This window comes from Erinaceus europaeus, chromosome 7, assembly GCF_950295315.1.
Source record: "Erinaceus europaeus chromosome 7, mEriEur2.1, whole genome shotgun sequence".
In the NCBI taxonomy this organism is placed as follows: Eukaryota; Metazoa; Chordata; class Mammalia; order Eulipotyphla; family Erinaceidae; genus Erinaceus; species Erinaceus europaeus.
In genome coordinates this window covers 2,072,525-2,099,342 of record NC_080168.1, presented here as the reverse complement: position 1 = coordinate 2,099,342, position 26,818 = coordinate 2,072,525, and the positions used below count along the sequence as shown (strand labels likewise).

Below are 26,818 nucleotides of genomic sequence, written 5' to 3'. Positions count from 1 at the left end.
GGGGGTGTGCACTCAGCCAGGAAAGTGGACTAGTATTTTTGGGAAGTTCTAATTGGCTTCAATTAAAAATTCAGGGCAGCTCTGAGCCAAGCAGAAGTAGGTGAACTTGTTTTCTGCACCTGTGCACAGGCCTTTCTTGGGCCCTGCACACCTCCCCCCACCCCCAATCGCACAGTAGTGTGCGCGCGACCAAGTGTGGGCTGCTGGCTTATTCCCCGTTCATGACTTTGCTTTGCTGTGCCTCCAGATTTATCACTGGAGTGTGGGACTGTGGGGAAGTCTGGTAGAGCTTAGGGAAGCTCCCCCCACCCTCACGGATGGAGGTCTGAAAAGACACCTCTCTTGTTATCCTCTCTCCATAGAGATGAGCAGACAAAAGTCTATCAGACTCAGCTTGCCTCTGTAAGACTCCCACTTCAAAGAGCCTACATCCCCCCACCCTTCAGCCAAATGGTTGCACTCACTCAAAGCTCACACATTCCACTTCACCTTTTGATCACAAAGGAAGAGCACATCCTGTCACACACTCCTAACACCAGACAAGTGAAAAGCCCCCCAAGACCTTATTTCCTGGAGCCCTTTTGATGTCTTTAAAGCCTTGTTCTTCCTTCTCTATCTCACCTTACTGGTTCAACCCCTATTCTTCTCTCAAATGCCTTTGGATAATTAAATGCCTGCATCAGGAGACTAATTGTATTATCTTTATGTATCAATTCTTGTCATACCAGCCCCTGCCAGAGGGGCAAGCTGACCTTTAAGAAACCTGTGAATGCTGACGTATGTGAAAACTATTGTCTAGCCTTCTAGATCAACCCAAACCCTCCCCCAATAAACAAGTATGTTTTACCAGAATCCTCCCCGAGTCTCTTTCTTTTCACATGGTCTCTTGAACCGGTGATGGGAACTCCGTAAGTTTGCCCTTCTAGCTGAGAGACCGCCCACGAGAGCTCCAACACTGGAGCTCGGTGCTGACATTACAAAGCTGCCGTGTTAAGTGACTTGTTTGTTTTCTTTTCTATTTGGTAAGACGGAGAGAAATTGAGAGGGGAGGGGAAAATAGAGGAGAGAGCATCCCCCTGCCAAAGGTGGGGATCAGGGGCTGGAACCCAGGTCCTCGTGCTTGGTAATGTGTGTGTTCCAGCAGTTATATCGCTGCCAGGCCCCCATTCTCAGAGGCCGGTCTCCCCAGGGGAGCCCCATTTCTAACCAGTAGGACATACAGGTAACATTCAGACAGACTCACCCTGACGGTTTCAAAGCATTCTAGTTCGGTCACCTCCCACCTGGGGACAGGACCCCTACCCTCCACCACCATCGTGAGTCTGGCACAACCCGGAAGGTCTCCAGCCTCCTCTCAGCTAACACCCAGGCCCCATAGGGATCCCGCAGGGAGCCCACAGGGCCTAGGGAGCCACCTACCTCCCCTAGTCATGATAAGGTGTTATCATCATTCTGTTCCTCTAGCTTCCTCCCCATGGCTGTCCCCACCGGCCCTCCTGCCACCGGGCATCTGTGCATCCTAGAGGTCAGCGTTCTGTCTGACAGCAGGCAGGGAGCAGGCGATGGGTCCCAGTACAATGGGACCACCCCCCACATCAAGGCATCTTCTCCAAAAAGTTGCATTTTTTTCCACTTTTGTTGCCCTTGTAATTGGTATTGTAGTTATTATTGTTATTACTGATGTTGTTAGACAGGACAGAGAGAAATGGAGAGAGGAGGGGAAGACAGAGAGGGGGAGAGAAAGACAGACACCTGCAGACCTGCTTCATCGCTTATGAAGCGACTCCCCTGCAGGTGGGGAGCCGGGGGCTCGAACCAGGATACTTATGCTGGTCTTTGTGCTTCGCGTCACGTGCACTTAACCCGCTGCGCTACTGCCTGACTCCCAGAGCTGTGGTTTTTATGTGAATGAGAGAGGGGAGAATGAACCAGAGCTCTGGCATGAGGCGTCGCTGGACACCGGTCAGGGGTCCTCCTCAAGCCAGGGGCTGGGACTCAGCAAGGCTGGGGATAGGAGTTCACAGTACCACGTGCTGAATGGGCTGCCCGTGGAGGAGGGGTCAGTCACAGGTAGGGTCACAGACCCTCTCCCACGGGCAGCCCACTCAGCCCCACAAGGAGAGAGAGGAATGCAGACCCTTAAGCAAGCAGGCACACACAGGGACAGCAGACTGGAGATGGCTTTACTGACACCTGAGGAACAGTGCAGGGCTGGGCTCACCTGGACAGGGCGTTGCTGCCCTGTGTGAGACCCAGGCTCCAGCCCGGCCCCCACCGCAGTGAAAGAAGGTCTGACGCTATAGTCTCTCTCTGTATCTCTCTGAAAAAGTCAGCACAGAGATGAATGGAAAACAAGAGGTGTCCACTGTCCTTCCCTGCAGCCACGGGGCGCCCGGGGCCTCGGTGTCATCCCGGCATCCAGAGAAGTCTGCGGTGGTGTCTGAGCAAGGGCATCCTCCCAGGGGCAGGACAGGCTCAGCCGTCGGGGTCTGGAGCCTCCTGGGTCTCTATCCGGAGTCCAATGGAAAACAGCTCCTCCCAGGGCCCGCGGATCCAGGCCAGCAGGGCCGCCAGCTGCTCAGGACCTGCAACCCGAACAGCCCAGAAGCTCTCCAGCCGGGACACCTGGCGGGGAGAGGAGGGCTCAGGGAAGGACACCCAGGGTGGGTGGGCAGGGAGTAGAGAGGAACTGGCACCCATGCCAGCCACTCCCCTTAAGAGAGGCTTCCTGTGGGATGAGCCTTCCTCACATAGCTTCATCACTGGGGAGGAGGAAGAGAGGGAGGGAGAGGAGGGAGAGGGAAGGGAAAGGGAAGGGAGGAGGGAGAGGAGGGAGAAGAAGAGGGAGAAGAGGGAGAGGGGGAGAGAGAGGGAAAGGGAGAAGAGGGAGAGGAGGGGCTCAGAGGGAGAGGGAGGGAGAGGAGATCAGAACGCACAGCGCCTCCCCCTTGGTGCTGCGCTCAGCCCAGAGCCCTGCACCTGGCCAGGTGGGCACCCTGCCTGAGCAACTGTTGCTTTGGCCTCCCTGAGTTGTTTTGTAAATATTTATTTCACATGACAAAGTTTCTGAATCAATTTTTTTGATCAGAGCCCTGCTCATCTCTGGCTTCTGGTGGTGCTGGGATTGAACCTGAGACCTCTGAGCCTCAGGCAGGAAAGTCTGTTGGTGACTGTTGCAATATCTCCCCAGCCTGAGACAGAGTTGCCCGAGAGAGAGAGCGAGCGAGCAAGCGCAGAGCACCACGCCATGCACGTGAGACTGAGCCTGGAGTCTCGGCCCGGAGCCCCGGGCTCTGCCAGCTGAGCTGAGCTCTGGACACAGCTGAAGGCTCCCAGAGGGAGGTGTGTTTACTTCTCTTTTCTTCTACTGGATGGAGACAGAGAAGTCAAGAGGGAAAGGAGAGCTAAGAGAAACACCTGCAGCCCTGTGTCCCTGCTCGCTGTGGGTGGAGGGAGCGGGGCTCGAACCCAGGTGCCCCCCACCAGGTGCACCACACCTGGCCCTGTCTGGTCTTTAATCTCATTTTCTAGAGCGTAAGTTCTGGAGCCTCTCCAAGAAATGCGTGGGGTCCGGCTCCCTGCTCAGCATCACCTGTGAGAGGACCATCAGGGGAACCCACTCAGGGGGCGGCTTAGGAGGGAGCTGCCAGCACCAGGTCATAGCTCCCTGGGTCAGGTACCGGCCTTGTCATGCGTGCAGCCCAGCAACACAACTGGGGGGGGGGGGTGCCGTGGCTCTGTGCCTCTGTGTCTCTGAGTCTCTGTCTCTGAGTCTCTGAGTGGAATGGAGGCCTGAGAGCAGAGAAACCACATGGGCCAGGCAGGAGGCTCTGGCTCTGCCAGGAACAGAGGCAGGCAGACCTGGGCTCCGAGCTGGCCTGTAGACGGCCCACAGCCCTGCCTCTGCCCCTCCCCCCCATAGGCTGCCTGCCCGGAGAGCCACTCTGTTCATGGAGCCCCCAGCCCCCCATGCACCCAGCCCCTCAGCCCCCACACCCACCTCATCGTAAAAGACCAGCCGCAGGTCCCCAGGTGCCAAGCGGTAGCACAGCACAGAGCTCAGGCAGCTGAGCGGCTGCTCCCCGTGGATCCATAGCCCCGGGCCTGCCGGAAGGCCCTTCACAGAGGCTGGGGTGGTGGTGGCTGGAGGCGGGGGTTCTGTCCGGGCTCCCTCGGGGGCTGCCTCCTCCAGGAGGTACAGGGTAGACAGGGTCAGCAGCAGGGACATGGGGCGCAGGGCGAGGCCTGGGGTGGCAAGGTGGGGACAGAGTCAGGTCCGGGAGCCCGGAGCCTGAGGCATCCGTGGTGAGCCTGCATCCTGACGGAGCTGGGGGGAGAGGATCCTCCAATGTGTGCCCGCATTCCCAACCCCCAGGTCCCAGTGAGGAGCAGTGCCCACCCCGAGTGCCCTAACACCCAGCTGGCAGGCCCACACTGGGATGCACCTGCAAGGCAGAGGTCACCCCAACTCCAGGGACGAGCCCCAGCTCAGGTCGAGCCCAGCTCAGGAGGCCTCACCTTCCAGCAGGAGCACGCGCAGGTAGAAGAAGCGAGGTGGCTCCGAGGAAGGGCCACTGTCCAGCAGGGGCCTGGCAGGGAGGGAGGTTCAGCGAGGGGCAGGGAGGAGGAGGGCGGGGCCAGGCCTGGGGGGAGGGGCCCGGCCATGCTGGCAACGAGAAGGCCCCCCCGCCCCCACGTACCAGAGCCGGTGATTTGGGGTCACCTCCTCCTTGGTGACGCTGATGCTGACTCTCCGGGCGGGGGGCAGAGACTCCAAGACATCTGGGTGGTGCCAGCCAGAAACACAGACCCTCAGAGACTCCATCTCTCCCACTACCACACTGCCAGACTGCCCCACCTGCCTCCAGAGCTCTGGCTCCAGACACTTCTAGGAGGGGGGTCCCACCACCCGCCTGTCTTCACCACAGTGCCGCACCCCTCCCTGGCTCACCCGTGAGCTCCTCCAAGAAGGCCTGGCAGTAGAGGGGCTCCCGGGGCAGCAGGACACAGCTGCCTGCCCCGGCCGCCCACTCCAGCCGCAGGCTCTGCCCCGCCAGGCCCAGCTCGATGCCGCTCAGGTCCTGCAGGGGAACAGCCAGGGAGGGCTGCAGCCAGCCAGCCGGGGGACCGCTAGGTGACACACAGCAGTGAGTGACTGGAGAGAGGTCCACAGGGATGCCCTTGCCGGCCCTCAGCCCCCAACCCCACGAACTCACCAGATCTCGCCCGTCACCTTCAAGGCATAAAGCCTGTGGTCGGACACCACCACCAGGCAGGGACACTCCCCCGGCTGGCCGGCCATCGCCAGTGGCACCTGATGGGGAGGATCAGGTGAAGAGAGAGGACCGGAGAGGCCGCTGTCATGTCAGACCCTGTGAGCAGGGGCAGCTGGCCCCTCCCCCGCCCTTCCACAGCACTGGGAACCCCTCAAAAGACCCTTCGCCCCTCAAACCGGCTCCTTCGGCTCCTCTCCAACACCTGTCCTCCCCACGGCCCATATCTGGCTGCCCAATCACAGGGAGTGCTCCCCACTAACTGTTCTTCACCCCATCTTTCCTGAGAGACCCCCTTCCTCCCCCCCCACATACACACACATATACACACACATACATACACACACCACACACATACATACACTACACACATACATATACACATATACATACACACATATATACATACACATATACACACATATACAGACACATACACATAATACACACACAAACACACACATACATACACTACACACATATACATACAAAAATGCACACATACACATATACATACACACATATACATACACACAAATACACATATACATACACACATATACACACATATACACACACACACACACACACACACGCCTGTTCAGACGGCCCTCTAGGCCTCTGGCCCATCTGAAGCACTTTCTCAGCTTGAGCTCCATGTCTGTCCTTAGCAGTCCTCACAGAGGCCTGAAGCTGAGTGGTTAGGGGCCCTGGGCCCAGTCCCACAGCTCTGCCATCCTCTGAGGACAGTGGGAAGCTTGAATGCTGACTGCCAGGCCCAGCCGGGCAGGTCACAGACGCCACAAGAGAGACACTGTTGGTCCCTTTCCGGGAGCAACCGCTGGGATTCGGCCTCAGAGGACGGCCCTGCAGCCACCCAGAGGAGACACTCACTGGCGCCGAGGATGAGCCAGCCGGCAGCTCCCCGCAGAAGAGGTTTCTGACGCCAGACTTCCTGCTACTGGATACCCCCACTGCTACCTTTGCATCTACGTGTGTAAGATACGCGCTGACTGTCTGCTGGGTGCACTCCTTTGACTGATAGCCACGAGGCCTGTTTTTCAGGCCGTGTCTCTGACTACAGAATCCTGCTCTGGGGCAAAGTCTGGGTGTGTCAGAGATTTCTGCCCACAGACAGAATCACCACATGCGATCGCCCGCAACTCTGACATCACACCTGAGAGTGACTGCCCAGGATGACAAGGATAAACTCAGTATCTTTTGGCATCAAAAGAAGGTACCTGATGTGAGGACTTTTGGACAATAGCAGTTTTAAACACCCTTACTCTGATGTTTCTCCCCTTAGAAATGTATTCTGAGGGGCAGAGGGTAGATAGTAATGGTTATGCAAATAGACTCTTATGCCTGAGGCTCCAGAGTCCCAGGTTCAACCCCCTGCACCACCACAAGCCAGAGCTGAACAGAGCTCTGGTAAAAAAAAAAAAAAAAAAAAAATAGGGGCGGGAGGGTCAGGCGGTAGCGCAGCGGGTTAAGCGAGCGTGGCGCAAAACAGAAGGATCCCGGTTTGAGCCCCTGGCTCCCCACCTGCAGGGGAGTCGCTTCACAGGTGGTGAAGCAGGTCTGCAGGTGTCTGTCTTTCTCTCCCCCTTCATCTTCCCCTTTTCTCTCCATTTCTCTCTGTCCTATCCAACAGCAACAACATCAATAACAACAATAATAAAAATAACCACAATAACGATAAAACAACAAGGGCAACAAAAGTGAAAAAAATAGCCTCCAGGAGCATCAGATTCGTGGGTGCAGGCACCGAGCCCCAGCAATAACCCTGGAGGCCATAAAAAAAAAAAGGGATGTATTCTGAGGGGCCAGGCAGTGGCACCTGGTTAATAAGTGCACACATTATGGTGCACAAAGACCCAGGTTCAAGGACCCTGGTCCCCACTTACAGCAGGGAAACTCCACAAGTGGTGAAGCAGGACTGCAGGTGTCCCTCTCCCTCTCTCTCTATCTCCCCCTCCTCTCTCAACATCTGTCTCTATCCAATAGTAAACAAATAAAAATATTAAAAATATGTCCTCTGAAGGATCCTGGTTCGAGCCCCTGGCTCCCCACCTGCAGGGAAGTTGCTTCACAGGCGGTGAAGCAGGTCTGCAGGTGTCTGTCTTTCTCTCCCCCTGTCTTCCCCTCCTCTCTCCATTTCTCTCTGTCCTATCCAACAATGACATCAATAACAATAACTACAACAACAATAAAACAAGGACAACAGAAGGGGATAAATAAGTAAATAAATATTTAAAAAGCATATGTCTTCAGTGTTTACCTGTGTGCTATATAACCACCTGTTACTTGTGCCTGGGCATTCTGCTCCTGCTGTTTGTCTCCTGCTGTTTAATCTCCCTCATTCCCCTTGATGTAATGTGTAGCTTCACCAAGAGACCCTCAGGGAAGACCCGGATGGGGCCGCACACTGGACAGGGTCCCAGCTGGGCTGTCCTGTGTGTGTCCCCCCAGACGAGTCAGATCAAACTGCCTGGCAGCTGAAGTGGCTTTCTCTGAGCCCGAGAAACGTCAGTGTCGGGTCCCAGCCGCTGGCTAAGTTCTCTACCTGCATCATCAGCCGCAGTCCGCGACGGAGGCCACGGACTGGCGGACTCAAGAGCACCCTGGGAGCCGGGGGCAGGCTGGCACAGACCTTGACGCAGCACTGGAACTCCTCCTGGGCGTCGCTGAACACCTCCACGTCCAGGAAGAGCCGGAGCCGGTGGTCCACGGCTCGGAGGGCCCGGCGCTCAGGGGCTGGGGGCGGGTGGACGGGTCAGCCTCCCCAACACCACCCCTTTCTGCCCCCAAAGGCCAGCCTGCCTGTGCCCACAATACTCACGCGGACTAAGGCCCCAGCTGTGGTGGTCCTGGGAGTCAGGCATCAGGGAGGGGGCGCCCCCGTCAACGTGGTCGCCGGGGCCGGGTGGGCCTGGGTCAGGGCTGGGGGACCTCGAGGGGGCCAATAACCCCTCTCCCCGCCCCTGGAGTCCATTAGGGGCGCCTACAGACGGTGCCAGGAGCACCACGTGGTCGCTGCCGCAGTTGGGACAGACAGTGGGAGGGTCTGGGTGGGGCGGGGAGGGGGCCGTGTCGGCACCTGATGTGGGTTCCATCCTGGCCCCGTCACTGCTCCCGGCTGCCCATGGCAATTACGGCTGGAGCCCCACCCGCCAATGTGTGTTTCGCACTCTCCTACCTGTGCTGGGAACTGTGGGAACCCACCTGGTGCTGGGTGGGCCGAGTGCACACCTCCCCCCACGTGAGGTCCTGGGCTCAATGTGGGCCGTCATGGTCAGCACCGGGGGAGCTCCAGCAGGTGGAGCAGTGCCGGGAGGCCTCCCCCTTCCCCATCTCTCTGAGGATATAGGATCAAAAAAACTGGCTGGGCAGCCCACATGGCAGTGCCTTACAGACCTGAGACCTTCAGTGGGTTCACTCCCTTGCACCAAAATTAGAAAACAAAAAAATCCAGGGTCTGGGGGGTTGGGCGGTAGCATAGCGGGTTAAGCACACGTGGTGTGAAGCACAAGGACGGTGTAAGAATCCCAGTTCGAGCCCCCGGCTCCCCACCTGCAGGGGAGTCGCTTCACAGGTGGTGAAACAGGTCTGCAGGTGTCTGTCTTTCATCTCCCCCTCTCTCCATTTCTCTCTGCCCTATCCAACGACAGCAACAACAATAATAATAACTGCAACAATGATAAAACAACAAGGGCAACTAAAGGGAAAAAAATGGTCTCCAGGAGCAGTGGATTCGTGGTGCAGGCACCCAGCCTCTACAATAACCCTGGAGGCAAAAAAAAAAAAAAAAAATCCAGGGTCTGAGCGGTGCCATGCCTGCCCGAGCACAAGGACTCTCTTGATGAATGTGGAAGACGAATGGTTCAGATGTTCGTTCGGACAGAAAAAAACGGTCCATCCTCCCCGCCCCCGCCCGCACGTTCCCTCTATGCCTGGCATGGCGGGGGCTCGAGGGCAGGGTGGCCACAGGCACCTGTCTTCCAGAACCTCCAGGCCTCCTCGTCGTCCCTGGGCTCCTCGGTCGTGAACTCGTGGCCGCAGCGGAGACACTGGAGCCGACCCCCCCGCAGGCCCCCGGCTTCCTCAGGCTGTTGTGCAGCCTCGGCGGCCGAGGCCGGGGTCAGCACGGCAAGCAGCTCCTGGCAGCGGGAGGCACACAGCTGTGAGCAGGAGCCAACCCCACCGGCCCAACCCCGTCTCCTGGCGCCCCCTCACCTGGACGGCGGCCTGGGCGTCGGGCTCCAGCACTGCATAGCGACGCAGATGGCGGTCGGGGCGGATATAGGAGAAACGCAGGAGGAGGACAGGGGCCAGGGCGAGCGGGTCCGAGGCCTGCAGGGAGGGGAGGGAGCGGGCAGGTGTGGGTGGCGCTGGGCATGTGGGGGGAGAAGACAGCTCTGGCCTGTCCAGAGGCTTCTGCAGCGAGCAGGGAGAGGGCGCCAGCCTAGAACGGAACACTTTCCCTTTCTGCCTCCAGGGTTACTGCTGGGGCTCGGTGCCTGCACCAGGAACACACTGCTCCGGGAGGCTATTTTTCCCCCTTTTTCGTTGCCCTTGTTGTTTTCTTTGTTGTGGTTTGTTATTATTGTTACTGATGTCGTTGTTGTTGGATAGGAGAGAGAGAAATGGAGGGAGGAGGGGAAAACAGAGAGGGGGAGAGAAAGACACCTGCAGACCTGCTTCACCGCCCGTGTGTCAAGCCCCTGAAGGTGGGGAGCTGGGGGCTTGAACCAGGATCCTTACTCGACTTTGCGCTTCAGGCCATGTGCACTTAACCTGCTGCGCTGCCACCCGACCACTTTCACGCCTGAGGCACCGCGGGTCCCATGTTCAAATCTCTGGCACCATCGTCACTGGTCTCAGGTCAAAAAAAGAATGAGCCGTGGCCCGGGAGGTGGCACAGTGGATAAAGCGTACGACTGTCGGGTGTGAGGTCCCAAGCGTGAGCCCTGGTGTCGCATAAACCAGAACGACACCTTGTGGGTCTCCTCCACTAGCAAAATGTTAGAACCTGGGGCCAGGCAGTGGGGCACCGAGGTGCGCACACATCATCATGCTCAAGGCCCAGGTTCAAGCCTCCACTCCACTGCTTCACGAGCTGTAGTAACAGATCTGCAGGGGTCTGTCTTTCACTCTCCCTCTCTATGCCCCGCTTCCCTTCTCAATCTCTCTCAGTTCTATCAAAATAAAAAAAGAAAGAAAGAAACGACTGCCGGGAGCAATGGATTCAGTGTAGCCACTGAGCCCGGGCTTCCCAGCCACGGGTGCCCACGCCCTCGCGCCCTCGCCCGCAGCGCGTCCTGGCTCCTGACAAAGCCCCCGGCCTCCCAAATCCCGACGCCAGTGCTCACCTCGGGGCTGGGATCCGTCCAGGGCTCCACCTCAGCCGCCTCCAGGCTCTGCCGCTCCAGCCGCTCCAGGACCCGGCCTGCCCGCAGCTCCACCTCCAGCAGGTGGCCAGAGGTGACCTTCAGGAAGCACTCCCGGCCCCGGTCACCCCGGGGCCCCTCCAGGGGACACACCAGCATGGGGTGGCAGAGCTCCGCTGAGGAGACATGGAGAGGGGCCCCGGTGAGGGGGGAGAGGCACCCCTTTGCGTGTGGGGTGTCCCAAGTCTCCTGGACACGCACCTCGCCACCAGCGGGCCCAGACTCACCTTCCACCTCACTCTGCCACTGCTCCTCCTCCTCCCCCTGCTCCTCCCTGTCCTCTTCCTCCTGCTGCTCAGGTCCCCTGCTGAGCCCCTCTGCCATTTCCTGTGGGGTTTCCTCAGCAGGTACAGGGCTGGGCTCCAGCTCCGGCTCCGGCTCCGTGTCCATGTCCGGGGTGTCCTGGGGCAGCGTGCTGAGGACGGGGGTGGTGGAGGCAGCGGGAGCAGGAGTGCCGGGGGCACCGGGGGGCTCCAGATGGCTCCGGTACTGCAGCCAGTCCTGGCCGAAGCGCTCTCGGAAGCTGTTCATGAGCTCCAGCTCCCGGTGCTGCTGTGCAAACCAGCCTGGGGGGTGCTTGGGGTGAGCGGCCCAGGGCCCTGCACCCCCTCCTGCACGCCCTCCCCAGCCTGTCCCTGCAGGTTGCAGGGGGACTCAGAGCTGGACCCCAAATGACCTGGGGGACCCCGGGGTCAGAGCGCGCAGGCCTGAGAAGGCTCTTGGAGAGGACACCAGGGCCTCCTTGCGCTCCCCTGCCCAAGTCCCCCAGAGTGGTAGCGTTGCCTCCCCAGGATGGGGCACAGGGCAAGGGGGGGTGACTCACCAGCTGGGGAGGGGTCCAGGGTCCGGGGTTCAGGGTCTGTGTCGCTGGGCTCTGAGATGCTTGCCCGCCTCACTCGGACTCGGCTCTGGGTGGGGGTTCTGTAAATGCCAAAAGGGACCCGACCACCCCCACCCAAGCTCTCATCCGCACACAAGCAGGGCCCTGACCACTGCCCCCAGCCCACCCCAGGCTGTAGGCAGCCTCGGAACCCACTCACCTTGACCTTGTGGAGTGGGGGCTGGGCCCCGGGGGCCCCCGAGGAAGGGCTATCACTCACGTCAGGGCCACCTGAGGTTTCCATGGCATTGCCCGGTGGAAAGGGGGGCAGCGGGGCCCCGGGGCAGACCTCTGAGGATGTGAGGGTCTGGGGTGTGCCACCAGGAGAGAGGCAGGGTCAGGGCGCACCCCTGCCAGGCCAGGAAGCCCCTCCGTCACCCCCCAGGCTATCATCTTCCCTCTGGCCTGCCCTTGCCACCCCACGTGCGGCCCTGTGACCCCCACACCCACGTGCACCTGAAGATCACTGGGGGACAAGGCCTTTCCATCAAGAAGAAACTGAGTGAAGAGAAGAGGGGAGGGACAGTGTGGGAGCTGAGATGGCGTGAGGGGGGCAGGGGTGAAGATGGCCACACGGACGGGGAAGGGAGATCACTCACGGCAGGCGTGGCGTCCCTGGCGCAGGGGGCCAGGTGGCAGGCGGTGGCAGCTCGGTGTTGGGGGTGGAAAGAGAGGGGGTTGCCGTCCAGGTAGAGCTGAGGGCAGGAGAGGGATGGGAGCTGGGTCTCTGTGGGGAGGGGCTGCCTGGTCAGCAGGCCCAGAGCCCCCCGCCTGCCCACCTCACCTTGCGGAGCTCAGCCAGCAGCCCAAGAGGCCACAGCTCCCGGTGGGCTTCCAGAAGGTTGTATGCCAGGTCCAGATGCCGCAGCCCCTTCAGCTGCTCCAGGCCTGAGGGGGTGGGGGTGGGGGGCAGGTGAGGAGAATGAGGAGGTGAGGGGAGCTCGAGCTGGGGCGGGGTGCTGCCTGAGAGGCTGCGAGGCGTGTGCCCCCCAGACCACCCCCAATGCCAGGACCCTCCCTCACCATGCAGGTTCTGGAGCTCATTGCCCCGCAGAATGAGGGTCCCCAGCGCAGCCCCCGAGGGGCCCATCCTCGGCACCAGCTGCAGGTGGTTGTAGGAGACGTCCAAGTGGTGGAGCTCAGACAAGTCCTGGAGGAGACGCACACGTGTGTGTGCGTGCGCGCGTGTGTGTGCGTGTGCGCGCGTGCGCGTGTGTGTGCGCGTGTCCCTGCGTCTTTCCCTCCTCCCTTTTTATGGTCATGGAGGTTTTGACTGGGACTCTGCCCAGATGCACTGATCTGAGGTACAAGGTGAGACACAGAGAAGAGAGGGGCCAGGCGGCGGTGCAGCGGCTGAGCACCCACCTTACCGCAAGCAGGGACTCAGGTTCGAGCCCCCACCTGTAGGAGGGAAGCTTCACGAGTGGTGAAGCAGGTCTCTCCTTCTCTCAATCTCCCCTGCCCCCTCAATTTCCTGTCCAATGAAAAATAGGAAAAAAAAATTTTTTTTTAAAAAGGTCCCAGCTTGTCCTACTGAGCCGCAGCCCCCAAACAGCACAGTCCCCCGCCATGTGGCTCGCTGGGGAGTGAGAGATGGTGGCAGCACGCTGGGTTCGGGGGAAGAGGGTCCAAGCAGATGCCTCAGAGGCCTGGCAGGGGGGGCGCACACGCACCTTCAGGAAGCCCTCACAGTCCTGGACGTGATTGTGGCTCAGGTTCAAGGAGCGCAGGGCTGACAGGAGACCCTGGGGGCGGGGGAGAGGGGCAGGAAGAGAAGGCGTAGGGTCAGAGTCCGATCCCCCCGCCCCGGCCGGCTGGCCCCCTCCCTGAGGGTCCACCCCATCCACCACCACTCACCAGGGAGCTATCTAGGGCAGTGAGTGCGTTGTAGCTGAAGTCGGCAGACAGCAGAGCCAGCCAGGGCAGGGCCGAGCAGAGGTCGCCGCCACAGGCTGACAGCAGTTCCTGAGCCAGAGGACGGGGCTCCGTCACCCCCATCTCCACCTTCCCCCACCAAGGCTGTGCTCTACCACCCAGCTGTCTCCACACCCATCCACCCACCCACCCACCCACCCCTTGTACACCAAACTCAGCCCGCAGGTGCAGACTTCAAAACACTAGGATATTTCATTCCAAGTGGGAAGTGTGGGGGCACGGCAGAGGGAGTGCGGACGGACTCTGTCCAGGGGGAGGAGGGGGCAGGGGAGATGGAGCAGGGTCCTCCTTTGTCCCCAGGAGGCGGCCTGGAGGCCCACACCCCCCACCCCCGCCCCCACCCCGCCTCCACCATCCTTACCGCCAATGCCTGGATACACCTGCTGCAGATCAGGGTCTCCAGCTGGGAGTAGACCCCACGGAGTCCGCGGAGGCAGTGCAGGGGGACGGCCCGAAGCTGAGGAGGAGGAGGAGGAGGGGAAGGAGGACCCAGCCCCAGGATGCCCTCCCTCCCCTTCCCCACCTCCGGGAAGCCTGCCCCCCCTCGCCCCCTTACCTCCAGTTTGCGGAGGGATTTGAAAGGAAAAATCTTGACGGGTGCTGGGAGGCCAAGGCCAGGGACATGGACCAGCTGGAAGGAAAAGGCAGGTCCCTGAGGCCAGGCATCTCCCCTTCGGGCTACCTGTCCCTCAGGTTTGGGCCCAGCTGCCACTCCCGCTCCTCTCTTGCTGCCCCCCCCCCCCACCTTGAGTGACAATGTTTTCTGTAGCATGTCGAAGAGGAACTGGAGCTGGAGGATGACGGGGGAGTCGGCCGGGTGGGAGGGCAGAGCCATGAAGCCCGTCTGGCCAGGCGCCCACGGGCCCAGGTGCAGCTCAAACAGGTGGTTCAGCTGCTGCAGCGTGGCCGTCAGGACACTCAGTGTGCTCTGGCCGGACAGGACAGTGTCCCCTGCAGGGAGGGTGGACAAGGAGGAGGACACAGTCACAGGCTCTTCCCCTGCACCCCACCCGCTGTGACGCCAGGAGGAGGCCTGGCTGGGGGCATCACCGAAGCTCGATCAAACCTTCCAGCAACTCCCAGCTCAAAGGTCTCCGATGGCTCTGTCTTCAATAGCAATAATAAGAATTATTATTATTTATTATTATGCTAAGTGAGACAGAGATCAAGAGGAAAAGACAGAGAGGAAAGACATCTGCAGCCCTGTTCCAGCACTTATGAACCCCCCGCCACACACACACAGGTAGGGACAAAGGGTATGAAGCTAGGTCCGTAGACATGGGAATCTGTGCGCTCTGCTAGGTGCACCAGCGCCCACCACTATTTTTACTTTAGCTTCTACCCACTTAGTTTCTTCTACTTAAGAGTGCTGGAAAAACAACAAGGGCAACAAAAGGGAATATATACATATATATATATATATATATATATATATACACACACACATACATATACACATACATATATACACACACACGCACATACATATACACATACATATATACCATAAAAAAAAAAAGGCTGGAAATAGAACGTGCTTGCTTCACAGCTGCCTCATCTCCTTCCTCTGGATGTAGCGCAAGGCTTCCTGCCCCCAGGAAGCACTCTCAGTCTGTGACTAAATCTTCACACCCTAGTCACCTGTCTACACACAACATGGCTGGGCGCTTTATCCTTTATTTTCCTAACTGCAAAAGTAACGTGCATCCTTAAAGAAAAACAAGCAACTTTGATGTTAAGTACGCGTGGCTCTATACCCCATCAAGACACAAAGCTCAGCCGTCACCAGAAAAGCCCTCTCCTACTCTCCTACTCTCCTACTACCTCTGACAAAAGCCACAAGCACCATCGACATCCATAGCCCCCGACACTAAGATTTCTGTCCAGCGAATGAACAAATGCTGCAACCTGACGTGAAATGTCTTCTCCGCACTGGGCACTGAGAACAGACACCGACAAATTCCGGGGCCTCCCACAGCACCGAGCATCCCAAGCGCACAGCCGATAGCATACACACCGGAAACCGGAGCATGAGGGTGCACCAGAGACCCCACGGTTGTCATCGGCGGGGGTGCAGAACGGTGAGAGGCAGCCGGCATTATCTGCATCACGTCTGCCCCGTGACGCGGCTAGCTCATTTCGATCTCGTCGGAATCTCCTAAATAGATTCCCCTCTCATAGACATGGAAATCGGGGCTCAGAGAAGTTACGGATCGAGACTGAGATCATTATCTCTGGTGGGAAGCTGGCACTTCTGTATATTCTTCAAGCCATTTTGATTCTGTATGTTAGCCAACAACTAACGCCAACCACAAACTCAGTCACTGTGGCGGCCGGGCACTGAGGGAAGCAGCCATAATGGCAGCTAGCAACTGGGATCACTCTGTCTGTGCGAACACCTTGTGTGAGTCAGAATCGATGCCCAGGGGCCCGTAAGCCCAACTGTCGGGTCACTCTGCTCGCGCGGAAAAGGAAGGCTCAGAAAATTAACGCAACTCTGCCGAGCTGTCTGAAAGAGAACTGGGTTTCTGGGTTCAATCCTCAGCTCCACCGTAAGCCAGGGCTGAGCTGTGCTCCGCTGAGTCTGTCTGTGTGTCTCTCTCTCATTAAAACAAGAAAAGGAGAACTAGAGTGGGAAAGGGAGCGAGCATATCGGTTATGCAAAGAGACGGTCATGGCTGAGGTGCCAAGGTCTCCGGTTCAATCCCCCGCACCACCATAAGCCAGAGCTGAGCAGGGTTCCAGTACAAATAAGACAAGTAAATAGGGAGTCAGGCGGTAGCCGGCGGGTTAAGCGCACGTGGCGCAAAGCGCAGGGACCGGCGTAAGGATCCCGGTTCGAGCCCCCGGCTCCCCACCTGCAGGGGAGTCGCTGCACAGGCGGTGAAGCAGGTCTGCAGGTGTCTGTCTTTCTCTCCCCCTCTCTGTCTTCCCCTCCTCTCTCCGTTTCTCTGTCTCTATCCAATAACAAGTAAAAAAACTTTTTTTAAGTTAAGTAAACAACTAAATATTAAAGGAAAAGAAAAAGAGAACTGGGATTCCAACCCAAGTCGGTTGGACTTACTCCAAACCACGTGCCCAGCCAGGCCGCAAGGTGAGGACCACTCCCAGCCCCAGGGGTGTGACAGCCCAGCAGAGATGAGAGACAGGACGTGGGCTGGCCCGGTGTGGACAGACAGAGGGACACCGCAGGTCCCATGGGCTGACCGGGATGTGGATGGTACAGACAGAGGGACGCCATGGGTCCTGTGAGCTGACCGGGGCATGGACGGGACAGACAGAGGGACACCGCGGATCCCGTGGGCTGACCTGGGTGTGGATGGGACAGACAGAGGGACACCGTGGATCCCATGGGCTGACCGGGACGTGAACGGGACAGACAGCGGGACGCCGCGGATCCCGTGGGCTGACCTGGGTGTGGACGGGACAGACAGAGGGACGCCGCGGGTCCCGTGGGCTGACCGGGGCGCGGACGGGACAGACAGAGGGACGCCGCGGATCCCGTGGGCTGACCGGGGCGCGGACGGGACAGACAGAGGGACGCCGCGGATCCCGTGTGATGACCGGGGCGCGGACGGGACAGACAGAGGGACGCCGCGGATCCCGTGGGCTGACCGGGGCGCGGACGGGACAGACAGAGGGACGCCGCGGATCCCGTGGGCTGACCGGGGCGCGGACGGGACAGACAGAGGGACGCCGCGGGTCACGGCGCTGCAGCGCTCAATGGCACCCTCGGCGCCCACACCCCCGGACCCGCACAGCGCTGTCACTCGGGGACACGCCACCTCCCCGCGCGCAGCCCGCAGCCCGGGGCCGGAATTCACTCACCGGCCTCCCGCAGCAGCCCCGCCAGCTGCCGCACCAGGGCGTCCCGCCGCGCGGTCGTCATGGCAACAGGACGCTGGGGGCGGGACCTGGGGGGGGGGAAGAGGAACCGGAAGCACCTCAGGTGAGCGCCGCGCGCCCCCAACCCGAGAGCCCTGCCCGCACACCCGAAACCCCGCACGGAGCGCGGGCCACGAGAGCCGGAAAGAGCGTCCCGCCGGCGCGCCCGCGAGGTGCACGGGGCCCGGCCACCCAGACTGACCCCGCGGGAGGAGCCTCCCACCAGCTCCGCCGCCCGCGGCCATCGAGGACCATCCGGAAGCCCCGCCCCGGAAGGAGGGGAGACCGGAAGTCGGGGCTCCACTGCCGGAAGTCCTGCCAACGCCACGTGGGAGGGCGGTGTCCGTGGGCGGGGAGGAGGCGGGACCCCGAGAGGGGCCTCCAGACCCTGCCGCCCCGCCCTGGGCCCCTCGCCCCCCCCCCGGGCCGCCGCCCTCCCGGCGCCCGCAGCCCCTCCTGCCGGGACGGCTGGCGTGTTAGCTGGCCGGGCGGGGGCGTGTTTGCGAGTGTTCAGAGCGGCGCTGGCGGGGGTGGGCTGCCTCGGACGCTCTTCTTTCCCCTGGAATTATTCCCTTTGCAAAGTCGCGCTCACCGTGCGATCGGGCCCGTCCCGCGTCCTCCTTTTCTGGTTTGGTCTTGTTTTATTGGGGGGATTCACGGTTTGCGGTCAATACAGTTGGTACCTGTGCAACATTTCTCACCCCCCAGCCTGGGTCCTCCACCACCACCACCAGAGTCCTTTATTTCGGAGCAGCACGCCGCCTTTCCTGAGTTTTCCTGTGTGTTAGCTCAGAGCCCCGAGTCTGAGAGGGATGCGGAGACCGCCTAATGCTTCTGCAAAGGACTTTCCTGCCCGACGCTGCGAGGTCTCACCAGCTGTAAACCAGAGCTCTGGCAAAAACAAAAACAAAAACAAAAAAAAAAAAAAGAAAGAAGGGAAAAGGGGTTTTCAGGGCTGAGATGACTTGTGAAGGTCGTTCAATTAGTAACCGAAGTTGTCGAGGCAGCCAGCGCTTCTGGGTTCCACGTTGCCATTTGTAGTTTTCACCAGGCCCCACGACAGATGGGGACATTAACTACCAAACGCGAGATTAAAGTAAACATTTTGAATTGCCTCTTTTTTTTTTTAATTTTTTTTTTATATTGATTTATTTCCTTTTGTTGTCCTTGTTTTATTGTTGTAGTTGTTGTTATTATTGTTGTCATCGTTGTTGGTTGTTGATGTGGTCGTTGTTGGACAGGACAGAGAGAAATGGAGAGAGGAGGGGAAGACAGAGAGGGGGAGAGAAAGACAGACACCTGCAGACCTGCTTCACCTAAATGCCTCTTAACCAGGATTTCTGAGGGCTGGGCGGTAGCACAGCAGCTTAAGCGCACATGGCACATGGATCCCGGTTTGAGCCCCCGGCTCCCCACCTGCAGGGGAGTCGCTTCGCAGGCGGTGAAGCAGGTCTGCAGGTGTCTGTCTTTCTCTCCCCCTCACTGTCTTCTCCCCTCCTCTCGATTTCTCCCTGTCCAATCCAACAACAACTACAACAATAATAATAACAACAAGAACGATAAGCAACAAAAGGGAAAAAATAGCCTCCAGGAGCAGTGGATTCGTACTGTAGGCACTGAGCCCCAGCAATAACCCTGGAGGCAAAAAAAAAAAAAAAAAAGCTATAACAACCACAACAAGGACAAAATGGAAAAAATGGCCTCCAGGAGCAGTGGATTAGTAGTCCAGGCACTGAGCCCCGCCCCCCGCCCCCCCAACCTGAAGGCCAACAACAACAACAAAGCAGGATTTCTCCTGTCCAGCGAGGGCCTGTTTCTCTATGAAGTGCCCCTTTAAGACTGTCTTTGTTTTCAGAATGATGTCTCCTAACCCGTTGAGAAGGCTAGAGGAGCATTGTCAACTTTATCCCAGATAGCAAAATTTCAAAACTTATTTCGAAAATCAAAAATATTTGACATGGCAAGTTATGTTCCTAACCCACAGAATCGGCTGATACAGCGCAATGTGAGGCCAGAGAGAGTTAAAATAAGTTGGTGCACAGCACACAGAGCACAGCAGAAGGCAAAAGGACAGGGAAGAGAATCAACATGGGTTTTGATTTCTGGTGATAATGGTCATCCTCCCTGGGATTAGGAAGGGAAGATTCTCCCCGGTGGAATTACAGGCTTAAGCAGCCCCAGCCCCTTAGACAGCAGGAATTGGAAATCCGCTCTAGGGATGTCTTCCCACCCAGGGGGCGTTTGTTTTGTTTGGGGGGATTTTTTTGTTAAACCATCTATTCATATTGCTCATTCCTGTAGTCAGAGATGTTTGCATCCCCTTGCTCCCCAGAAATGTAAAAGTAGAGCAAAGAGCTCCAAGGAGAGCTGGACTCCAGAAGGAGCCAGGAACAGACCCAGTGAGAAAAGGAACTAAGCAGTTCTTTCTCCCCCTCTTGTGAGGCCCCCTCCTCTTCTGCCCTTGGCTGACAGGAGTCCTTGGCCACCTCCCAAAGAATGCTGTATGCACAATTTTTTTTTTGTCCTTGCTTCTGTTGGAGTATTTTTGTAAATCAAGTTCATTAAGAACCTTTCCCCCCAAAAAAATTAATTAAAAAAATAAGACAACAATCCCATAATAGAAAAAAGTATATTCCTTGAACATTGTTAAAAATATGACAGATTTAAAAAAAAATTTCCAGATACTTGTAAGGAAACCCGGTGGTCCAGGAGATGGTGCAGTAGATAAAGTGTTGGACTCTCAAGCATGAGGTCCTGAGTTCAATCCCTGTCAGCACATGTGCCAGAATGATGTCTGATTCTTTCCTCCTCCTATCCCTCATTAATAAATAAAATATTAAAAAATAAATAAGGGAGTTGGGCGGCAGTACAGCGGGTTAAGTGCAGGTGGTACAAAGCGCAAGGACCGGCGTAAGAATTCTGGTTCGAGCCCCCGGCTCCCCACCTGCAGGGGAGTCTCTTCACAGGAGGTGAAGTAGGTCTGCAGGTGTCTGTCTTTCTCTCCCCCTCTCTGTCTTCCCCTCCTCTCTCCATTTCTCTCTGTCCTATCCAACAATCATGACATCAATAACGACAGCAATTATAACTACAACAATAAAACAAGGTCAACAAAAGGGAATAAACAAATATTTAATACAAATAAATACATCTGAAGGAAAGAAAGGAAGGAAGGAAGACACTCAGAGAACTTAAGGACATTAAAACTGACCTAAGTAACTGTAAAGATATCATGTTCCTAATGAGAAGATTAAATTTAATAATGATGTCAATTTACTGCGATTTCCATCAAAACCCCAATGGGAAGGTTTTGGAACTTGATAAGTTGATTCTGAAATTCCTCTGGAAGACTAAACATGTGAGCACTGCCAAGAAATTATATGGAAAAAAAGAAAAGAGACACGAATAGAAGCCTTGTCCTACCAGATAGCAAATGCCCTCTAATTCGCAGTAACCAAAGCAACCTGATGTTGGCAAAGACAAAGGCGGATAGAGCAAAGAAACAGGCCCAGAGAGCGTGACCACGCAGACAGTTTACACTGTACATGCTCAAAATCGCCGTTCATAGTTGAAATGAACTTCCAACGGTTTGGGGACAACTAGCTGTCCATCTAGAAGAAGCTAGGTTTCTGAACTCACATTATAGACATTAAGTTCCAGACAGATTAAAGGGCCAAACAGTTAAAAAGAAATTAAAACCTGCAGCCAAGGGGGCAGCTCATCGCATTCAATACATTCCCTGCATGTGTGAAGTCCTGAGCTACATTTCCGGTTCTACACGTGACAGAACGATGCTCTGGACTTCCTTATAATGCTGTACAAATGATAAATAAATCTAGGAAAAAGCATACATATTTGTTAATGAGAGGGGACCAGATCATCATTGTAATACACGGAATACCAAGTTTGAAATGCAGACCTCATGCTTGATCTAATGCCTGTCCACTGAGCTACCTCCCAGGGCCTCTCAGGATTTTTTTTTTTTAAGTTTGAAGTGCAGATTCACTTCTTAAAGCATTGCTATTTTTATTTTGAGATGTATGTGATGCAGTTAGGGAACTGAGTTCCAGTTCTGCCCAGTTGCTATTCCTGGGCAAGTAATTTGCCCTCCCCATACAAGCCTCCCCTTGAATACGAGGTTAGGTGCAGTGTATTTTTACCACGTAAACGTTTAAGATTCGACCTAGCTGAGAGTCAGGTGGTAGCACAGCAGATTAAGCCTAGGTGGCACGAAGCGAAAGGACCGGTGAAAGGATCTCGGTTCGAGCCCCCGGCTCCCCAGCTGCAGGGGAGTCGCTTCAAGAAAATTAAAATAAAAGGGGGTGGCCTAGGAAGTGGAACAGAGTACCCCAGCAACATATATGCCAAAGTAATACTCTGGTTCTCGCTCCCTGCTTCTCTCCCCTCCCCATAAATAAATAATAAGTTTTATTTAGGAGGGTGTGAGGCCAGAAAAATAGCTCACATAGATAGTGGGAAGCTTTGCCATGTGTGTGACCCAGGTTCGAGCCCAGCCCCCACCACATTTAAGAAAGCTTCATTGCTGTGTTCTCTTCCATTCTGTCTCTCTGAGTTTCTGTCTCTGTTCAAAAGAAGAAGAAAAAGAAGAAGGAGAAGGAGAGGAAAGGTTGGGGGGTAAATTTTTGTACATGGACATGGCCTGCTAGCAGAGAAGCCAGACCTCACAGAACCTTGTGCAAAGCCTGCTTGTCTCTGCCACCCTGAAGCCTTCACATCCCTAGACAAGTGCCCACAGGGAACCAGGAGAAACTGGAGGACTTGAGCCATTAACCATCATCCTGTCTGGAGACTCGCACCTGAGAGGCACAGCCTCCTGCAGCAGACAGGGTGGCAGAGACCTGAGGAGTTTTCCTAGATAGAATGCCTCCTTCAAAACCATATTGTGGGCAGGAAGGAATCTTCTAGTTGTTTCATCAACTAAATATTTGGAACTCAGACGAATGGAAGGATATGAAAAAAGTGTGAATATTGCCTTAAAAAAACTTTTGAGGGGCCAGGCAGTTACCATGTATAAGGATCTGGGTTCAAGTCCCTCATGAGCAGGACTGCAGGTGTCTCTCTGTCTCTCTCCCTCTCTATCCCCCTTTCCTCTCAATTTCTCTCTGTCCTATCCAATAAAATCAATCAATAAATTAAAATTTTCAAACTCTGTTTAAAAAATGTTCTGGTAGGGGTAGGGGGAAATGTCTGGTAAAAGAGAGTGTGTGAGAGCAGACTCCCTGTGCCAGGAGTCCAGGGCTCCAGGATCCAGTGGACAGAGGCACCTCTTTTGCATAAATCACCACGTATTGTGTCTCTTGGCTCAGCCACCAGATCCAGCCGCAAAAGACTGGCCCAGAAGGTGGCTCAAGCAGCAGAAGCAAACAGATGGAACAAATCAGCAGTGTTGGGGCAGGCCTAGCACAAGACCTCGCTGTGAGACGGTGAGCAAACAGCCCGCTGGAGTCTGTTCCTGGATGGTGAGTGTGAGGCACAGACGGGGAGAGCTGGGGAGACAGACCAGGCTCAGAGCGCAGTCTGAGCAGTGGGGGTCCGAGGCCACTGGCAGCTAAGAAAGCCATGGTACTGTGGTGACCCTGAGGCCTGGGAACGTCACAGTTCTGCGGAAAATGAACCCAAGGGGGCCTTGAGTGACCTGTTACTGAACTGAGGCCACGTGAAAGAACTTTGTTTTTTTTTCACTCTTATCTAGCCTGGGCACTGTGGAGTCACCCAAGAAGGGGGTTAGGAAGGCCTAGTAGCCAGGGTCTGTGCACCAGACTTCCATGCCCGAGGCACCAGAGGCTCCATGTTTGATCCCCGCACCATCTTAAGCCAAAGCGGAGTGGTGCTCAGGTTTCTCCCATCACTCCCCCTTCTCCGTGTTTGAAGTAAAACATGGGGGAGGAGGAGGAGCTCTAGAAGTGGAGCAGCAGGTAGCTCACCCCGTAAAACAAATGCACACTCAGGCCCTAGATCCAAGCCCCAGCACCACTTGGGAGCACCTTGAACAGCACCAGGGAGCTCAGCGTATGGCAGGACGGTGTTAAGGTGTCTCTTGGGTCTCCCTACTTCTATCTGAAATTTAACCATGATGATGGTGATGATAATGTCAGGCCAGGGGTGGTGCATGCAGTAGGGCCTGGTGCCACTTAATAATAACAATAATGGGGGGGCTGGGTGGTAGCACAGCAGGTTAAGTGCACATGGCGCAAAGGCACATGGACCGGCGTTTGGATCCCGGTTCCAGCCCCGGCTCCCCACCTGCAGGGGAGTCGCTTCATGGGCGGTGAAGCGGCCTGCAGGTGTCTATCTTTCTCTCCCCCTCTCTGTCTTCCCCTCCTCTCTCCATTTCTCTCTGTCCTATCCAACAACAATGACACCAGTAACAACAACAATAATAACTACAACAACAATAAAAAAACAAGGGCAACAAAAAGGAAAATAAATAAATATATTTAATAAAAGAAAAGAAAAAAGAGAGACACCTGCAGTCTACTCCACTGCTCCTCAAGCTTCCCCCCCTGCAGATGGGGACAGAGGACTTGAACCTGGGTCCTTGCACATACTAGCCTGTGTGCTTTATTAGTTGCACCATTGCCCTGACCATAGTTAAAGCCTTTCAATGGTCTATACTAAAAAGTCACTGTTTTCTGGCTTTGAATGATTTGTCATACAATAATTACTTCTCTTTTTTTCTCCTTTCTTTTTATTTGATAGAAGAGAGAGAGAGAGAGAGAGAGCTGCAGCATTGCCTCACTACTCATGAAGCTTCCTGCCTGCAGGTGGGGCCTGGGGACTTGAATCCATGTCCTTGAGCGTAGCCAGGCTCCGATTTATCCCTTTAAAACCTTACACATCCTTTCAACACATTGATTTCACTACATTTGTATTTTCAAAACTGCACACGTCAGGAGAGGGAGACACTTCATTTTTTAATGAGAGAGGAAGACACACACCAATATTCTGTCACCTATTTTGTCTGTTTTGTTTGGATGCTGTGCTGGAGATTAAACCAGGGTCTCATGCACGCCAAACATAAACCTGAGCCACCTCCCAGACCATCGACCTTGTTTGTTTGTTTGTTTGTTTGTTTGTTGCTATCAGGGCTGTCCATGGGGGCCAGTGCCTAAACAGCTCCACCATTCCTGGTAGGAGACGTCTTTCTTTCTTTCTCTCCTCCTTTCTTTCTTTCTTTCTTTCTTTCTTTCTTTCTTTCTTTTTTTCTTTCTTTCTCCCGTCCTTTCTTTTCTTTCCTTTGCACCACCTAGGCCCCATCAGCTCCATGTTTTAAAAACGCTTAAAAATATTTCATTTATTTAATAAGAAAGAGATACCCAGAGAGAGAGACAAGAGGACTGCTGAGCTCTAGCTGGTGGTGGTGTCGGACCTCAGAACCTCTGACATGAACTCTTTCTCACGACTATTATGCTGTCTCCCCAACCCTCAGCTCCATTTTTAATAACTGAAACTTTGTTATGTTATCTAGAACATCAAAAACAAGTGACTTTTTTTGGGGGGGATAGTCAGCATTCCAAAGCTATGAGCCCAGGAGGCAGGAAAGAAGAGGAGGAAGAGGAGGAGGGAGTCACAGAAGAGGCAGCATCAGAGTTGGACCTTGAGGGAGGGAGTGGGAGGAAAGGAGATATGCTGAAGACTTGGCAACTTGAGGATGAAATGATGTCTTTGGAGAGCAGCCAAAATCTGTATCCATGGAGCTAGGGCGTGTGGAGGTGGCAGAGGGGCCAGAGGTCTGAGACTGCAAGGATCCTTTAGGATGGAATGTGAAGAGCTGTTACCCAGGGAGCCAACTTTCCCTGCCTGCCAGCACCACTTCATTTCTGATTTTATTTGAATTAATTTACTTTTATTGCCACCAGGGTTATTGCTAGGAGTTGGTGCCAGCACTGAAAATCCACCACTCCCTTAGCCATTTTTTTTCTTTGCTAGGCTAGAGAGAAATTGAGAGGGGAAGTGCAGATAGAGAGACAGAGAGACACCTGCACACCTACTTCACTGCTCATTCACCTTTCCCCATGCAGGTGGGGAACAGGGGCTCAAACCTAGATCCTTGCACATGATGATGTGTGTGTTCAGCTGGGTGTGCCACTGCCTGGTCCCCCACCCCATGTTTTTCCGTGGTCACCCTACTCTGACTGAGATGTTATCATTAACCCTTTGTGTATTAGACACTGGGCCCAGGCCTAGCTCACAGGATCTGTGTCTCGAGCTCACACTGTCATCACTGCTGGAGGAGCACGTGACCTTAATCTGGAGAAACCCATCACGGAGACCCGCCCTGGGACTTCCAGAAGGAAACTCCCTCCTGCACTGTGCTGCGTGGGTGGACGCCTGGACTGGACCCTGGCCATAGTGCTCCTGGTATGGGGCCAACCTAGGGGAGCCCAGAGCTGGGTCCTGAAGCATCTTCAGGCTCACATTCAAGCCACATCTTAGCTAAGTGTGCTCATGAACTTGGCTCAAGCCAGTGACTGATTGATTTCTTTTTTTTTTTAATTTTTTTTATATTTATTTTATTTATTTTTTCCCTTTTGTTGCCCTTGTTGTTTTATTGTTGTAGTTATTGTTGTTGTTGTTGTTGTTGTTGGATAGGACAGAGAGAAATGGAGAGAGGGAGGGGAAGGCAGAGAGGAGGAGAGAAAGATAGACACCTGCAGACCTGCTTCACCGCCTGTGAAGCGACTCCCCTGCAGGTGGGGAGCCGGGGTTCGAACCGGGATCCTTATGCCAGTCTTTGTGCTTTGCGCCACCTGCGCTTAGCCCGCTGTACTACAGCCCGACTCCCGACTGATTGATTTCTTAAATGTAAACCAGAGAAAGTTGAGTTTTCTGCACCAGCTCACTCTGGTTGAGTGACCCAGGAGGTGATGCAGTGTTTAGAGCACTGGAATTATAAGCACAAGGTTCTGAGTTCAATCCTTGGCATCAAATATGCCAGAGTGATGATGCTCTAGTTCTCTCTCTCTGTATTTATTTATTCTTTTGTCTAGAGACAGAGAAATCAATCAAGAGAGAAGGAAGAAGTAGAGGAGAGAGACAAAGTGACACCTGCAGCCCTGCTACATTACTCATGAAGCCCCCCCCCACCCAAGGTAGGGAGTGGGGGCTTGAACCTGGGTCTTTGCACATTGTACATATAATCGTATATATCTTTGAAAGAAGTATTCAAACTTCACCTTATTGTTCATGTAATAATAATAAAAACAAAATATAGAATAAATTAGCCCGAGGAGCGGGGGCATCTCTGCAGTGTTCTGCCCTTACTCCCAAGCCAAAGAGTAAGAACCGAAAGATGTCCTTTGTCCTTAAAGACACAGATAGTTCTATCTTCTTGGTTTACCAAGTTAGCAACATCCAAGGTCTCAGAGATTCTGGAA

General features: G+C 55.4%; 1 protein-coding gene and 1 long non-coding RNA gene across 4 annotated transcripts in view; one reads left to right on the top strand and one right to left on the bottom strand.

Moving 5' to 3' along the window:
• Positions 1-2,164: 2,164 nt before the first annotated feature.
• STK11IP (serine/threonine kinase 11 interacting protein) overlaps positions 2,165-26,818 on the bottom strand; it is a 136,687-nt gene continuing 112,033 nt past the window's right edge. The window contains exons 2-25 of one of the 3 annotated variants that reach the window (XM_060193654.1): positions 17,367-17,508; positions 14,284-14,489; positions 14,095-14,169; positions 13,900-13,995; positions 13,461-13,568; positions 13,277-13,348; positions 12,627-12,753; positions 12,388-12,491; positions 12,203-12,298; positions 12,060-12,101; positions 11,764-11,910; positions 11,547-11,631; positions 10,951-11,289; positions 10,646-10,839; positions 9,510-9,626; positions 9,268-9,433; positions 8,116-8,340; positions 7,927-8,030; positions 5,217-5,314; positions 4,952-5,130; positions 4,701-4,782; positions 4,519-4,589; positions 4,001-4,245; positions 2,165-2,625 (exon numbers count right to left, since the gene is read on the bottom strand). In XM_060193654.1, coding sequence (XP_060049637.1) covers positions 2,476-2,625; positions 4,001-4,245; positions 4,519-4,589; positions 4,701-4,782; positions 4,952-5,130; positions 5,217-5,314; positions 7,927-8,030; positions 8,116-8,340; positions 9,268-9,433; positions 9,510-9,626; positions 10,646-10,839; positions 10,951-11,289; positions 11,547-11,631; positions 11,764-11,910; positions 12,060-12,101; positions 12,203-12,298; positions 12,388-12,491; positions 12,627-12,753; positions 13,277-13,348; positions 13,461-13,568; positions 13,900-13,995; positions 14,095-14,169; positions 14,284-14,489; positions 17,367-17,427 — 3,189 coding nt within the window. In that variant the 5' untranslated portion in view covers positions 17,428-17,508 and the 3' untranslated portion in view covers positions 2,165-2,475. Of the gene's footprint in view, positions 2,626-4,000; positions 4,246-4,518; positions 4,590-4,700; positions 4,783-4,951; positions 5,131-5,216; positions 5,315-7,926; positions 8,031-8,115; positions 8,341-9,267; positions 9,434-9,509; positions 9,627-10,645; positions 10,840-10,950; positions 11,290-11,546; positions 11,632-11,763; positions 11,911-12,059; positions 12,102-12,202; positions 12,299-12,387; positions 12,492-12,626; positions 12,754-13,276; positions 13,349-13,460; positions 13,569-13,899; positions 13,996-14,094; positions 14,170-14,283; positions 14,490-17,366; positions 17,698-26,818 lie in introns of those variants that run through there. The other 2 variants (XM_007532030.3, XM_060193655.1) reach the window with 2 other exon arrangements.
• On the top strand, positions 22,665-26,726 carry LOC132539364 (uncharacterized). Its single transcript, XR_009550598.1, has 2 exons — positions 22,665-22,900; positions 25,610-26,726. It is a non-coding gene; the product is annotated as an uncharacterized LOC132539364 (long non-coding RNA).